Source organism: Paralichthys olivaceus, chromosome 12, assembly GCF_024713975.1.
Source record: "Paralichthys olivaceus isolate ysfri-2021 chromosome 12, ASM2471397v2, whole genome shotgun sequence".
Lineage (NCBI taxonomy): Eukaryota > Metazoa > Chordata > Actinopteri > Pleuronectiformes > Paralichthyidae > Paralichthys > Paralichthys olivaceus.
This window is the reverse complement of record NC_091104.1, coordinates 11,473,658-11,488,810: the sequence shown is the minus strand read 5'-3', so window position 1 is coordinate 11,488,810 and position 15,153 is coordinate 11,473,658. Positions and strand designations below refer to the sequence as shown.

The following is a 15,153-nucleotide window of genomic DNA, read 5'->3' as shown; positions in this document are numbered from 1 at the left end:
GCAGTTTCCTGTTTGTCCCTGTGTGTATCATGCTGTTCCCAGTTGTAGACTATTGTATAGACAATGCTCTCTTGAGCTGGAACAATACACTTCATACAAGTACTCTTATCCATTTTAACCAGTGTTTTACACTACTGTGTATTTGACACCGAAAGAACTGATTAGTATGTGCCATCATTGGACCTAATTATTTAAACCTCAGCCAATGTATTTCATTTTGTCAATTCTTTTTAAATTTTAGAACAAACACACAGTTTCAGTCTATTAATAAAGACATCATACAAATGTTGACCTGTATTAAATATGTAGTATATAATATACACTCAATATAATGAAGTCCAGCACAACACCACCTTAATAATAAACATATCAATTAATTTACACAATTCTGACTAAAACCCAACTTGGTTTATAAAGTTGATGTCAGGGCTGGATTAGTTTGCATTAGATTGAAAAGGTGTAACTAATACAGTGGTCACTGAGTGTAACTACATGATAATGAACCATATTATAACAAGACACTTTCCATTTTGTGTGAAGAGCATGTACCTAAAATAAAAAGGTTACTTTACAGCCATGATGCTGGTCTGATTTAATATAACGTTACATTTTACAGCCAAAAAGCCATAATGAGAGAAAGAGGTACCAAACCAAAAGGAAACACACATATAAGATGACTATTTTTAAATAAATAGAGTCTGTAGTTTGACCATTTGTGTGAACACCACGTGGTGAAAACCAAACAGCTGTTCCCTCATGTACAGACCTGACTGATGTTTGACCATTCCCCACAGACTGTGTTAAAACAAACAAAAACATATGGGGTTTTTCACGATTGTTTAATATATCTAATTTAACTGAACTATTTAGCCTAATCATATTTAAATTGACACCAACGCTTATGACTCATGCTGTTAATAAACACAGCATTCAGTGGGGTTTTATTTTGAAACATAAAGAACCGGAAGTGTATTTTCGGGTCACTTCGGCAGCTTCACGTCAGGAGGAGCGACGTCCTGCTGGTTTCACGTCAAATGGACGTTTTAGTTTTCACAACATAGGAAGAAGCTCGGAGGGACTGAGCATCGTCCTGTGGTCTGTGAGTGGGTTTGGTTTGGTTTGATTTCTGCACAAATGTTTCAGTGTTGAAACCTCAGATCAGCGTCACGATACGAACACAGACTGAAAAACATGCAGCAGGAACACTAACCCCCAACTACATGCATGTTGGATTTCACATGTGACATGTTTAGTTTCTTCTGGATCATCTCAACCTCGAGGACACGTCTCCGTCTTCTCTTTTCTTCTTACAGTCATGGATCCAGAGTTCGAGACCCACTGCTCCGAGCTGGTGGCCCGAGAGAGGAGCGGACATACGGCTGTGGTGGAGGACAACCTGCTGTATGTGTGGGGGGGCTACGTGGTGAGAAAAACACACAGACAGACAATAACGAAACGGACAGACAGACAGACCATACACAGACAGACAGACCAAACACAGACAGACAGACAGACAGACAGACAGACAGACAGACAGACCATACACAGACCATACACAGACAGACAGACAGACCAAACACAGACAGACAGACAGACAGACAGACAGACCATACACAGACAATACACAGACAGACAGACAGACAGACAGACCAAACACAGACAGACAGACAGACAGACCAAACACAGACAGACAGACAGACCAAACACAGACAGACAGACAGACAGACAGACAGACAGACCATACACAGACAATACACAGACAGACAGACAGACAGACAGACCATACACAGACCATACACAGACAGACAGACAGACAGACAGACAGACAGACAGACCATACACAGACCATACACAGACTTTATTTAATGAGGCTCATTGAGAACTGAGGACATCCTTAACCAGCAAATAAATACAACAAGAGTCGATAAAGAGAGTTATTATCTGGTTTTGCTCCTCATTTCACCTGCTCATAGGTATTAGCTCTTGAAATATGCCTGATCACAGCATTGTTTTGTGAGAAATTCACAAAGATGTTTAAAAATATACCTTATATCAGAATGTGAAAGAAAACAATCCTGGATCTGCCCCCTTCATAGAATCAGCTCTAAAAGTTTCTGGTTGTTCCTTGAAGACTTCCTTATCCTGACAAGTTTCAAGAAAATCTGTACAGTATATAGATTTTTGCATGGTTTTGAATTTAGCATTTGTATTTCATTTCATATCAAAGATATAACCAATAACTGAATCTACATTGCAATAAAACGATTTAAGACATGATCTGCTGTCAGTACATACATATTTAATTCTAATAGACACATTTCATTCTCTACAGTCAATTGCTGAGGATGAAGTTTTCCTACCCAGCGATGAAATCTGGGAGTATGACTTACAACAAGGTGTCTGGTAAGAAAAGACTCAGCATCAGAGCGTTCTGCTGTCGCCTCTATTGTTAGAAACTGTTGGATGAAACACGTGAAGTTAAGTTTTGCGTCTCATATATTGTTTTGTCTCTGCTCTTGTTTCTGAAGGCGAGTGTTTCATATGACAGGTGACGTGCCTCCCTCCATGTCTGGGAGTTGCGGCTGCTCCCTGAACGGACACATGTACATATTTGGAGGGTGTGATGACAACAGACAGACCAATGAGGTGAGGCTGGACCCCTCGATTCAAGACATCACTTCTATTTTCTATAAAATTCTATCAGTTTGCATATTTAAATTCTAGCCTCCAATTTTTTCGGACCATAAAAATGGACTCATGCCTCAGACAGTAGAAATTCCTCACTGCAAAAACAGAAACAAATGTACATCAGCGCTTCAGTCATCCAGAGGTCACAGCTTCTGTAAAAGGTTTACATGAGGAAGTGACCAGTGTTTGCCTTCCAACAGCTCTACTGTGTCAACCTGACGGACGGTAAATACAGGTGGAAGAAGACCGTACACGAGACAGGCTCTGCTCCGTCCCCTCGAGACAAATTGTCCTGCTGGGTTTATGAAGGACGGTGAGCAGTGCGAGGACGATCAGTGATTCCAGTACTGTTAGAAAATACAACTGTAATGTTCATGAACTAACTTATAATCGGTAACATGTCAATACCTCACACACTTCACAGTTTGATACATGTAACGTTTGGGGAGCTTAGTCTTTTGCTTTTCAATATTTTCTTTCTCATATTTTTCAATTTTTATTTACTATCTATGTTTTTTGGTTCAAGTTGTGTATTTTTATTTATGTATTCGTTGTTTATTTCAGTTCTAATCAACTTCTGATGACCTTTCTTTTCTCATAATCCAGGTTAATCTACTTTGGAGGATATGGTCACAAACTCCTGAGTGATGTCGACAGCAGGAACAGAAGCTTCATTGTAGATGAAGCAGCATGGGTAAAATTTTTTTGTTTTATTGGCGTCAATAATAAAATGTTAGAAATCCAATTGTTCTCTCTCTGATCATGTGACTCTCTTGTTGTTGTCAGGTGGAGGATGTTTTCTGGGGATGGAACAATGAGGTTCATATATTTGACCCCAGGCAAGCCAGCTGGAGTGAACCACAAACCCATGTAAGGTCACATGCTTCTATACAATGATTTGGTTTAGCAACATTTATGTATTTTATAGAAAATAGAAATACGCTACAAGATTTATAATGACAGTTTTTGTGTGGCAGGGCCGTGCTCCCGCCCCCAGGGCTGCCCACGCCTGCGCCACCGCTGGTCACAGAGGATACGTGTGTGGAGGCAGAGTCATGGTGAGATCTCGACACGCTGCATTCAGTCATTAATACACACAGAACACCAGTCAAAGTCTGCCATTCATAACTGTACCTTGTTTAAATACAGGAAACCAGAACAACTGACATTCACTGTCTGGACTTTGAATCATGGACCTGGTCAGAAATGTGAGTGTGTGTATGAGAGACCAAGGAAACTATTCCATATTCATTAGACATATTTTTTTTTAGACAGTGAGGAGCTATTAAAATTCAATGTTTATAAATGTGTGGTATGTAATACGTTTTTCTTTGACCGCGTTGTGTAAAACATGTTTTCCAGAAATCCGATGTCCGCGGCTCCGGTGGGCAGATCGTGGCATACACTCACAGCAGTATCAGACAGCACCTTGTTCCTGTTCGGAGGTCTCAGCTCAGACTGCAAACCAATGAGTAAGAAAACGCACATAAGTGTTTTTTTCTAAGTTTTATGATTTTTGTTAAAGAAAACACATTTTCCTCCATCAGGTGACGGGTGGCTGCTTGATGTTGAAACAAAAACATGGAGAGAAGTGGAACATCCCTATAAGGATAAGCCAAGGTAGCAACACATCACTACTCTGTTGCCATGGTGCATTTATGAATGTGTTGTCTGGTATATTTATCACTTGTTGACAGATGCTAACATAATGTTTTTGTAAGAATATGAGCAGATGTTAAGTTTGTGTCTTTTCTGTTTTCTCCGACTCTAGGTTGTGGCACACAGCGTGTCCAGGGAAAGACTCTGACGTCATTGTGTTTGGTGGAAGTTGTGACTACATCCTCCTTGTTGACACTGTTAGTATCACTGAGAGACAAACAACTGAACCTTAAGTAAATAATAGATGTGAAATAAATTTTAAAAACTCGTTGAAAATCATCCTGACATGGGAGTTGCTGTTTTGTCCTTTCTGTCCTGACACATGAACACAGGCACAAAACTATGTTAACAGAAAAATAAACGTTTTGCATGCACATGTTATGCAGTTTGTGTTTAATATTCATAGTCTCTGTAATTGCAGATCAAACCTCATAACCTTATATTTTGCTTTAGGGTCACTGCAATGATGCACTCGTTTTCCAGATGCAGCCGTATCCTCTATTCAGGTAATTATTTTCTGTATTTTTTCTTTCATGAAAAAGACATTTTTACTTACACCAGAAAAACGAAACAAAGTAGTAAACAGAGTAAGACTCTCTGACTTGTCACATACAAGTTCAATTAATAACATGAGTCTCCCGACAGAAATAGTGCTTTATTTATAGCTCATGTTAAAAATAATCTAATGATGTAATAATGACGTCTGTTTTTGTTAAATCTTTTGACAGGATTTGTGAAGACTTCATTGCAAAGAACGTGAAGGACCATGAAATGCTCAGAAACCAGTTTCCGCTCCTGCCTCCTAAACTCCTCGCAGCAGTGAAGAGGAGGATGTCGTTCTACAGACCTTCAAAGAAGCAAAAACGTACCTAAGTGAACAACTTGTACCTAAATGCCAACAACAATGCAATATCAATGCAATTTTTATGTATGTATGGTTCTCCCTTCAGTGAGAATATCTATCTCACACTGCGGGGCAGTATTTTAAAATATTTTATGGTGTTAATATATTTTATGGTGTTCATGTGATGACTGTATGATCAAATAACACAGTGGAAAGAATTCTTTTGTCTGATGTGCATTTTTGGAAAGGACACACACACACAACACACACACACAACACACACACACACACAATGGCATAGGTCAACTTTAGAGACTTTACGCTGCCTTACATTCAAAAGAACATTTTAAAAAAGCTGCTTTTTCCTGGTTGGACACGTTGTCACACACACACAGTTTCTCTCCACCACGATCACATGATCTAGTAAATTTTTTATTGCAATATAAACCAAAAATTACAAAATTCTCCTGGTTGAAATTCCTATTTCCTTAAACAGTGACATGTTGATGATGAAGATTTTACAGAATCTTTCATGCATGTCAACCTCGGTCGTGTTCCACCACTGGGGGGCAGCAGGCCTTTATGCTTCAATGTGTCAAACTGAGTCTGACTCAGAGTCTCTGTGTTGCCACACATTCCTTCTTCTTTAGGGTGGAGAAAAGCAGGAACTGTGGTCAGGAAGGAAACCTTAAATAAACAATGTCGGCTCATACCTTTGCATGGGTCGCTGCCACTCATGAAAAAATATAACCCTAAACTTTGCTGCTGGTGGAAAATGTTATCTTTGCATATATAAGGTCCTTAAGAATGTGCTCAAATGTGCAGAAGTGCAGTTTGAGCGAATAGAAAAATGTCTGCGTTCACTCCTTCACCTATTAACAGACAAGTTAAAGTAAGGTTAAGTAATAAGGTGCATGCTCTGTGGGAGGCCGGCGGGACTGAGAAGGTGAAACCTCACCACTGCAGACAACAAACCAAGCAGGCCTCTGTCAGTCAACAGCTCTGGTGTCTGAGAGGAAAAACCTCCTGGCATGTGTTCAGGCTGCTGTTGTATTAACTCTGGAATTACACTGTCTCTTGTTGTTAAGTAAGACTTGTGTAAATTCAAAGGTGTGGGGGGGTTCAGCTGCGTGCGTCAAATTTACCCAGGAAGCCCTGCATGAATACAGTGAAGTGTAACCTTCCCTGTGACGCAGTGAGTTTGTCTGAATCAACCCTGGTTCCCTCTCTCAAACCGATGTATCCCATATAAAGACATAATCCTCGGTACAGTAGCTCCTCAGCTGGGGGTCAACTAAACTCTCGCTCAATAGTGTCCATCAGCTCCTCTTCAGATCCATCGTACAGGATGACTGGCATGGTGAGAGAGGAGCTGTGGCAGCTGCCAAAAGTCCTGGGGAGAGTTTGGAAGCATGTCAACAAGAGGCCGGATAAGGACAGGAAAACTAAAATGACATTTGTTATCTTTTAAACCACACATGGCCTCATTTATCGAGTAAAAACCACATTTAAACAATCAAATGGTGATTCTGCGCTGTTGCAAAGAAAGGCATAGTGGAGTAAAGGCCTGTGGTATGAAATCTACGCCCTAGGTTTTATAAATTCATATTTCACAGTCGTGCTTCCAGTTTTCACACTTAGCTCCAACTCGTGTTTGTCTCTGTCCTGTTTGCAGACGTCTGACTAATCTGATCTGCACTGACAACAAAGACTTGGTATTTGGATCCCTCTGAGTTAAACTCGATCTGGGCCCTGCTCGGTTTTTACTACTCCACTGAGCTCAATCAATCCATTATTGATCAGAGTTGTCTACTTACGATTGTTTTTCTGATGTGGGCACTGAGTCCAGCAGAGACCCTCTTGTCAAGAAGCCCCGTGAGGAGGAAGAGGACGAGGACTGACACAAACCAGAGACAAAAGAAAACAATCTGATCATTTATCCAGGAATTTAAAACGATCCTCCTTTTTTGATCTACAACGAACTGGGTTAAAAATCGTAGAAGTTGTGCGTAATCCAATAATAAATAGAATAAAATACTAGAAAATGAAAGTCCTTACATGATGCTGACTGGTGCACACTGTGTGGTGTTTTAAGTGTGTGAAGGCATCATTGCTCCTCTTGTTTACATCTTCGGATCCTCCGCGGGAGCCACGTGGCTCCTCGTCTCTTCCCGAAGCGCTGAGCCGAGGAGCCGCGCTGACTTCGTCCTCGGTGTCCTCCCGGCCGAAGTGGCACAGTCCGTATGTTTTGGATTTCATAAAAGTCTTCTTGGGAGGTTGTTTCTTAACGGGGATCGTCTCTCGCTCCTCATAGTCCGCGAGAACCGTGTCCAGCTCTGCGTCGATGTCATCGTCTTCCCCGGAGAAGTCGGAGTCGGGCCCCTGGCTGTGGCAGTCCGGTTGCGCACTGTTGCGCGCGTTGCGTAAAACCGCGTGGATCTTCAGGGGTTTGAATATGCGGCTGTCCTGTTTGGGTGACGGGACCCCGGCGGTAGTTTTGGTCACGTTCACCTCGCTCATACAAGCAGGAGCGACCTTCTTCCCTCGGCTCGGACCGCTGCCCATGTTCAGTGTGTCTGACTGCTCCCAAAATCTAAAGTGCCATTTCCAAATCCCCCTTCAGGCGCAGTGAGAAATCTGCCAGAGTTGAATATTAACCAACAAGAACTTGATCCTTGGCAGTGTTTAAGGTCAGTTTTCAATTTGTGAGACAGATCTTTGGCTGAAAATCTGCTCTTAATGCCAATTTCCCTAAACTCCTCTCCTCCTCATCTGCAGAACTGAGCTCTGATGATATTATCCCATGCTCTGACTGGCTGTAAACTTTGGAGTAATTCAACGTCAGGGTGAGAAGCAGTGAATCAGTTACATAACACCAGTTTGGCTCAGGACCTTGGGGAAAAAGCTCCGCCTTCATATAGTGGGAAACACTCACCCTTTATGTTTCCATTATTTCTGCAGAACAAAAGCAACTCTCTCTGTAGAAGCTGGACTGTTGAGTCTCTCGTGTGCCGCCGAGTTTAAATGATTTCTGTTTGAAGAAAAAGAAAACTGATACGTAGCCATTTCCTGACCTGACAAAGAGGTTACATAAGGATTTAGACAGTATGAGGATGAAAAGGCTAATAGGAGCAGTTAGTTTGATTTATCAGCAACAATCACCAGCCTTTTGCCCGTCTGTGCACAGCTAACAAATTTTTATTGTGCCAAGAGAGGTCAAGAGTGAGTGAGTTCCTGTCCGCCCGCCAGGGCCCGAGAGGCCCCCAGCTCACCAGCCCCTCTGGTGACTGATTAAGACTGAAGCACTGAGTCACAAGACAGAGGGGGCATTCCTTTCCAACAGCCCGGGCTTCCCAGAGATTCCTCAATAAGCTTTTGTTTGGTCCACTTGCACGTACAAAAGACAGAGCGGGGGCATCTCCCTGCCAGAGCTGTCCCCACAAGAAAACCCAGAGTCCAACTCGAGCGAAGACCTTGTTTGCCATTGTTCATTAAGCAGGTCTTTGGCCCCTCTCTCCCTCGCTTGTGTGTGTGCAAACATTTGTGTGTGCGGCAGACAGCTGTGCAACCTGTTCTCTCTGGAGGATGACCAAGTCAAAGACACCTGCTGGTTGAACAACCGGCAAGTTTCCAACTGTGAAGAGGGGGGGGGGGGATCAGCCCGCAAGATCCAGATGTCTCAAGAACATTCCTGCTTTACTGGCTGAATTTTAGAGAACATTCGTAGATGTTATTTCATCAAAGAGGAAAAGACGAGGATTCCGCCCCTTGACATTCTAAAGCTGCAAATGTTTATGTGAAACTACAAAAATAGCTGTTTTGCAACAACCCACATTTGCAGTTATACATGTGTGTCTCTCTGATCTTAACCATTTCACTACCAATATCTCCAGTCTCTCTTTAATTCACTTCGAAGATGGTATCATCTTGGAAAACTCAGAGTAACAGGCACATCCTCCTGTTTGTGCAATAACAGCATAATCATATCCTGCAGTTTCCTTTCCCTCTCCATAGGTGCAATAAACCCCACTTATAGGTGAAAGTTGAATTGCTCATTATATCTTGTACATAAAAATTCAAGCACATGAGCGAGCTTGTCTCACCACCCCCCGCTTCTCCTGCAGCCTTGTTTGTGTTGTTTTCGGTCCCCATTTCTGTCACGCTCTGCCTGGGCCAGTGTATCATTAAAAAGATCAGGCGGTCACATCTGGAGAAGAACTCAACAGCTTCCAGACGAGGGGGAGGAGGATCTGCTGCAGGACGGAGGCCACAGCCCAGCTCTCAACATATCTGTGGTTTCTCTGAGTTTCTCCCCGCTGCAAGAATATTCCTCCAGCGTGGACTGAAGCTTGAGAGACTCTGTGAAAGTTCTGCACAACCGTCGTTCTTCAAAAACTAAGTGAATCGTATTGTTTCCTGTACAATGACTGGTGGGATGTGGATACTTTTGTTTCCTCCAAACAGCAGGAGAGCATGAGTCAGATTAATTATCATGACTCAACTGCTCCATTTAAAAGGCAACAAATCAAACTGTAGTGGCGGCTTTTGAGCCAAAAGACGTTTCTCCTGTACGTCCGGTGAAACCAAATCTCTGGAGAGTATTTAACAAGACAGCTGCCCACTGATAGGCATTCCAGTAAAACTGTCTGGGCCTCTTAGTCTGTCAGGTACACAAACATGAGCACGACAGGGTCAAGAGGGAAAACACAGACACACACACACACACACACACACACACACACACACACACACACACACACACACACACACACACACACACACACAGACACACACACACATACATTTTGACAAACCAGTTTATAAATAACAAGGATATGTAAAATGTTAAGTCTTGGTTAACTTTAACGAGTTTTTTCTTTAATGTGGACTGTTGAAACCAGCTTTTATTCCAGTACGGGGAAAAGTCCACATAATATATGTGTATCCTTGTACCACAGTTTTAATGTTAACTTTTATATATAAAATTGATGTTCACAGTGGTGAATTAAAGGATTTCATCAATGAGCTGTAGTTGTCCTAACTTGAATAATAATATGAGTTTATAACAACATAGAACTGTATACAGAGAAGATTCTTGGTCTGACATGCATGTATGTATAAGTCACACATTTTCTGCAGTTACAGTGTCGGACTGAACTTTGTCAAACTTTGTATGAGTTAAACAACACAGTTAAAATATATTAAAACACTTCAACAGGCTTATTTTAAATATCATCAAAGTAAGAGATATTTTAAAAACATCAGTCAGTCACATGAATGCATGCGGTGTATAACCTTTAACTATTTTTAATAAAGAGTTTGCTAGTGTGTGTGTGAGAGAAAGAGAGAGAGTGTATTGGAGGATATAGTTTTTTTACAAACTTAGCAGCAACAAAAACAAGATTACATTTACACACTGAACAGCAAAACACAAACATCTCCAGAGAGACGATCCATCGAGACGTAATCGACCGAACAGATGAGCGGAGCGGAGACAGAGGGATATTGTAACTCTGACACAGTGACATAAGGTTGTCAGGGCAACATTCAGTACAGCCAAGAGGAGTTCAACTGTAGAAAGAGAACCGGGGGCAGCCCTATTTATCTTTGAGCTATCCCTCTTAATCTGCTAGATTACCAAATGTAAATTAAGGCCTTTGCCGTTGTGTTGACGTTGAAACTACGTCACAGAGACGAACTCGTGACCTCTGGAATGAAGTTTGGGGGAAACTTTGTCGGTGCTCACCACAAATCTTTTGTTCCGTGTCATCACATGAACAATGACATAGGCTACTTTGTTGCTACAGCTTGTTGGAGCAGATATTAGGTTCTGACCTCCCACACAGCATGTGGTGAAGGGAGTGTTAATGTAACCAGGAGATGGCGCCAGTGTTCAATAGAAGTAAATTAGACTGAATCTTCCTTATTGATGTCAGTCAATGGGAAGGGAAACTGAAGGTTCTGCTACAGGACAACAGGGACAACACATCTTCAGCAATGACTTTAATTTGTACAATGAATATGTGACGACAGCTCTGCCAAGCTTATTTTAATCAAAATGCTTCTATGAGGTTTTCTTTAGAAGTTTAATAGTGTTAGTAATTTTGAATTTTTGTTTGCTGCAGATTGAGGTGATGATTCATAAGTTCATCACTGTGGGCAACTCCTTTCACATGGTTGTCTCATTGCCATATGTTATTATTTAAAATTTCAACTAACAAACACTGTCCTCATCTTCTAGGGGCTATAACCGTTTCACCATGAATACAATCCTGCGTTTGAAGGTGAAGCCAAAGAACAGTTTCAGGCCTTTGATTGGATTTTCATCCACTTCCCCACGCTTCCACTTGCTTCTGTATTTGTTGTAACACCATGTAGTGGTAGGTCTACTCTACCAAGGTTGTGGTCCTTACTTCAGTGGCCCATTTTTCTGTCAAAAGGCCATGTAATCAACAGAAAACAATTACTGCCTCTCTCCGGCACTCAGAGCGCTCAATACCAGCATCTGCTCACTTCCTAATTACCTACTAGGTAAGAGGCTTCATTTGGAGAGAAACTCACAGCAATCAATCCTTGCATTATACTTGACTTGTTTGTCAGCATCCTAATGTGTCAGATTGGAAGTGTCAGGTCTGCTCTACTCAATTCTCTCTGATTAACTCTTCCTCTACTTGCATTTTATTGTGTAGTCTATCATTTTTAATGTTTGTTGTGCTTTTTCCTCTATTTTTATCCAAACTCGTAACTTGACAGGATATCAGGGTTCACTCCTCAGGCTCATATCACCAGTGTTGTCCCCACAGGCTATGCACTAACCTGGTTCTGCACTCACAACACTCTGTTGTAAATGCTTCTCCTTTGTTTAGGGCATTTTTTTCTGCTGGAATTCCACATACCTCCTTTGGCAGACAGTGCGTCATGTGGATTAAAGCAAGTTACTGTGAAGCATTGCCTCAGTCAAGCCCTAGCTCCAGCGTTGACGTGGAAGCAGTGTGTGATGATAAAGCCGTAGCGCACCCGGTCTCTGGAAATCCCTTATGTTGCTGCTGTGAGTGACTTTGTGTGTTTGCAATAGTGTGTTAGAAACAGTTTGCGAAATAAAACCTTAAAAAACACAAAACACTTGATGCAAATTATTTGTTAGGTTGAATATATGTTGGTCTTTCTGACCACTGCTTTGGTCCAGACTGAAATATGATGAAACCTACTGGGTTACATTGCCATTAAGTTTGTACAGACGTTCATGTTCTCCAGAGGTTCAGCCCAACTGACTCTGCTGATCCCCTGACTATTCTTATGGCAACAACAACAAATTGTGGTTTGGAGTGAAATATTTCAACAGCTGCTCGGTGGATTGCAATGACAGTTCCCATCCTGCATGTTTAGCTGAGGATGAATCGTCATAATGTTCTTGATCCGTTCATTTTGCCTCTAGCAAACCATCACAACTATCTTCTATAAATCAAATGGTTCAAATTAAACTTCATTAATACATAGAGCAAGACGTTCTGCTAAGTTATTGTCCCTACAACGACACAGACAGCTGCTGAACCTCAGATGGTTTTAGTCAGTGGTTTTCTGTCTCTTTTACTCTCTGTCTGAGCAACACTCAGAAAACTTGATCTGATTCTATTTCTGTTCCGAAACATCTTGAAGATGGAGGAAAAGTAAACGGGGTCCAGAAGAAAAAGCGGCACCAGTCTGATGTTTTCCGTGGCAAAGACAGGCTACAGGTGATTGGTTGAATGGACAGCAGCACTAAAATCCTCACTATAAAGTGTCGGGGGTAAACAGCTACGGCAAGACTTGCTTTCCAAGTTCTTTAAAATTGATTTGGGAATCTTCTGCAGCAGCTTTTCAAGTGTTATATTCAACAAAACATTTCTTTAAAACTGATTTGTGAAAAGAAAAGATAGGCAACAACTAAAAAGTTGGGTTCTGTTGCCAGACAACAGAGCATGTGACAGGTTGTAGAAACATCATTTTTCACACTGCATTTCTTCCGACAACAAGTATGGATGCACCACATGACGTACAGTATCACAGCTCAGTGTTTATAAGCTCCAACATGTCCTGAAGTGAGCCTGCCAGACACGGAAAAAGTGCCATGAGGTTGCTCCCCCTTTCTCTTCCCTCCTTGTTATGTAATGGTACTGTTGATGGCTGGCATCATTATCGGCCCTATCTTTGCCAGTCTAAAAATACTGTTTAGGACTCCAACAGTATGTGGCATTTATGTAGCTGAAGAGAACAGGAGAGGGGTTTGGATCACAAGCTGATCCCATGACAGAAAATGTGTGTGTGTGTGACAGAAAGGGCGAGCGAAGAGGAGAGATTCCAACCTGAGCAAAAAAAGAGCCAGAGGGAGGTGTGTGTGTGTGTGTGTGTGTGTGTGTGTGTGTGTGTGTGTGTGTGCGTGTGTGTGTGTGTGTGGAGAGTAAGACTGAGAAAGTAATGGCAGAGGTGTGGAGGAGGTGAAGGTGTCTGCAGCTCACATTTAACATGTCTTCCCACAACTTTCACAAATCTGCTGGGTATTTCTTTAAACTATCAACTGACTGTTTAAATGAAATTAATTTCATCTTGTAGAGACAATTCAGGAAATTACAGTCACAGGTCAGTGTGAGTCAATCACAAATTAATTTATACTTTGGTTTTAAACATATTTCCCTCAGTCAGACTCTGCATGAAACAAATTTTAATACCAAAAGTTTTTCTCCAAAAGAAATTCAGTGTATTTGTGTTTTGTTTTTCCCTCTTCTCAGTGGTTTGAAGTTGGAAAAAGGTGCCATATACTTCAGTGCACCAATCAGAATTTAGCAGCATTTCCAAACTGACAGTTGTGTGCTTGTGTGTTTATGCTGAAAGTGCCCTGCCTTTTTACACCTGAACAAACTGCACCTAATCAGAATATCTGTCAGAAGAGTAACACTCTTTACTGACTCTTTGATGAAAAAAGAAAATAGTTGAATCAACAAAGTTATTTTGTGGGATTACAAGATTTGATGTGAAAAATGACCCTGGAGTAAAACACAACGTCTAGCTGCTGCTTTTTTTAAACATTTGATAAACATTTGAACCTATACATACATTTTATTCCTATAATACTTCAGGGAAATGACTTGACTCTGCGATGCAATGAAGTTTCCTCTTCATTGATTATCAACTGGTGGGAATACCAATCTTTTCACCTGTACATCGTGCAACTGAATCAAAAAACCAACAGAGCATTTGTGCATCATGTAGCACCATCTGTAAGAACTGAGGAAACTGAGACTGAAATCAACAGACTCGGGACTCCAGGGAGGGAATCTACTCAATTATGTTTACAGCAGCATTATTGACTAAACGTTTCTCCTAATTAACATGCTGTTAAAGTCAACGCTATGACCATATTGTTATTTGCAGCATCCATAAGCCTTGATGCCCCGTCCCCTCACTACATTTCCAACATGCACATGACAAGCTGCCTCACACACTCTCCTGTCTATGTTTTACAGATGTTTGTGTGAGGGACATAAAACCTGTTTTAGACAATAAACTCTTAATTGACTCATAGAGGACATTAGTGCTGTTTATAGTGATGGACATAGGAGCATATGTAATATGGCCACTAAACCATGTCATTCAATATTTTGGATCAGACCACAGAATGTATATACAAATGGACGCTTCTCCGCTTTCTCCCACTATCCAGAAATACAGCAAACATATCCCTGATCGTGCACATTTGGAGCCAGAGTCTGCAAAGTGGCAATCAGGGGGTGGAGCCCTAGTAGCGAGGTCCGGACACAAAGTCACTCAACCAATTGTGAGTCAGTCTCAGCTGTCAATCGTGACGTTTCACCTCATTCTTATAACATCATGTCCCAACCATTAACATAGAGGATCTATGACCAATGCTGCAGACAGCCACCAGATGCCATCTTTAAATACTGTCAATGGACCAGACTTACCTCGGA

At 41.5% G+C, this 15,153-nt stretch overlaps 2 protein-coding genes across 4 annotated transcripts; one reads left to right on the top strand and one right to left on the bottom strand.

Moving 5' to 3' along the window:
* Nucleotides 1-962: 962 nt before the first annotated feature.
* LOC109636228 (kelch domain-containing protein 1) lies at nucleotides 963-5,409 on the top strand. Of its 3 annotated transcripts, none has more exons than XM_020097838.2 (14): nucleotides 963-1,099; nucleotides 1,314-1,423; nucleotides 2,333-2,403; nucleotides 2,529-2,646; nucleotides 2,889-3,001; nucleotides 3,295-3,382; nucleotides 3,475-3,558; nucleotides 3,666-3,746; nucleotides 3,838-3,896; nucleotides 4,051-4,160; nucleotides 4,236-4,308; nucleotides 4,460-4,544; nucleotides 4,801-4,853; nucleotides 5,076-5,409. In XM_020097838.2, exons 2-14 carry the CDS (start codon nucleotides 1,316-1,318, stop codon nucleotides 5,218-5,220), a joined length of 1,188 nt encoding a protein of 395 aa, XP_019953397.2. In that variant the 5' UTR covers nucleotides 963-1,099; nucleotides 1,314-1,315; the 3' UTR covers nucleotides 5,221-5,409. The 3 variants fall into 3 exon arrangements, with proteins under 3 accessions (XP_019953397.2, XP_069392068.1, XP_069392069.1); XM_069535967.1 differs by having other exon boundaries at nucleotides 979-1,103; XM_069535968.1 differs by lacking the exon at nucleotides 963-1,099 and having other exon boundaries at nucleotides 1,173-1,423.
* A 198-nt stretch (nucleotides 5,410-5,607) lies between these two features.
* On the bottom strand, nucleotides 5,608-8,046 carry LOC109636229 (uncharacterized). Its single transcript, XM_020097839.2, has 3 exons — nucleotides 7,250-8,046; nucleotides 7,009-7,088; nucleotides 5,608-6,584 (listed from the first exon to the last, which is right to left on the bottom strand). Exons 1-3 carry the CDS (start codon nucleotides 7,754-7,756, stop codon nucleotides 6,482-6,484), a joined length of 690 nt encoding a protein of 229 aa, XP_019953398.1. The 5' UTR covers nucleotides 7,757-8,046; the 3' UTR covers nucleotides 5,608-6,481.
* Nucleotides 8,047-15,153: the final 7,107 nt, after the last annotated feature.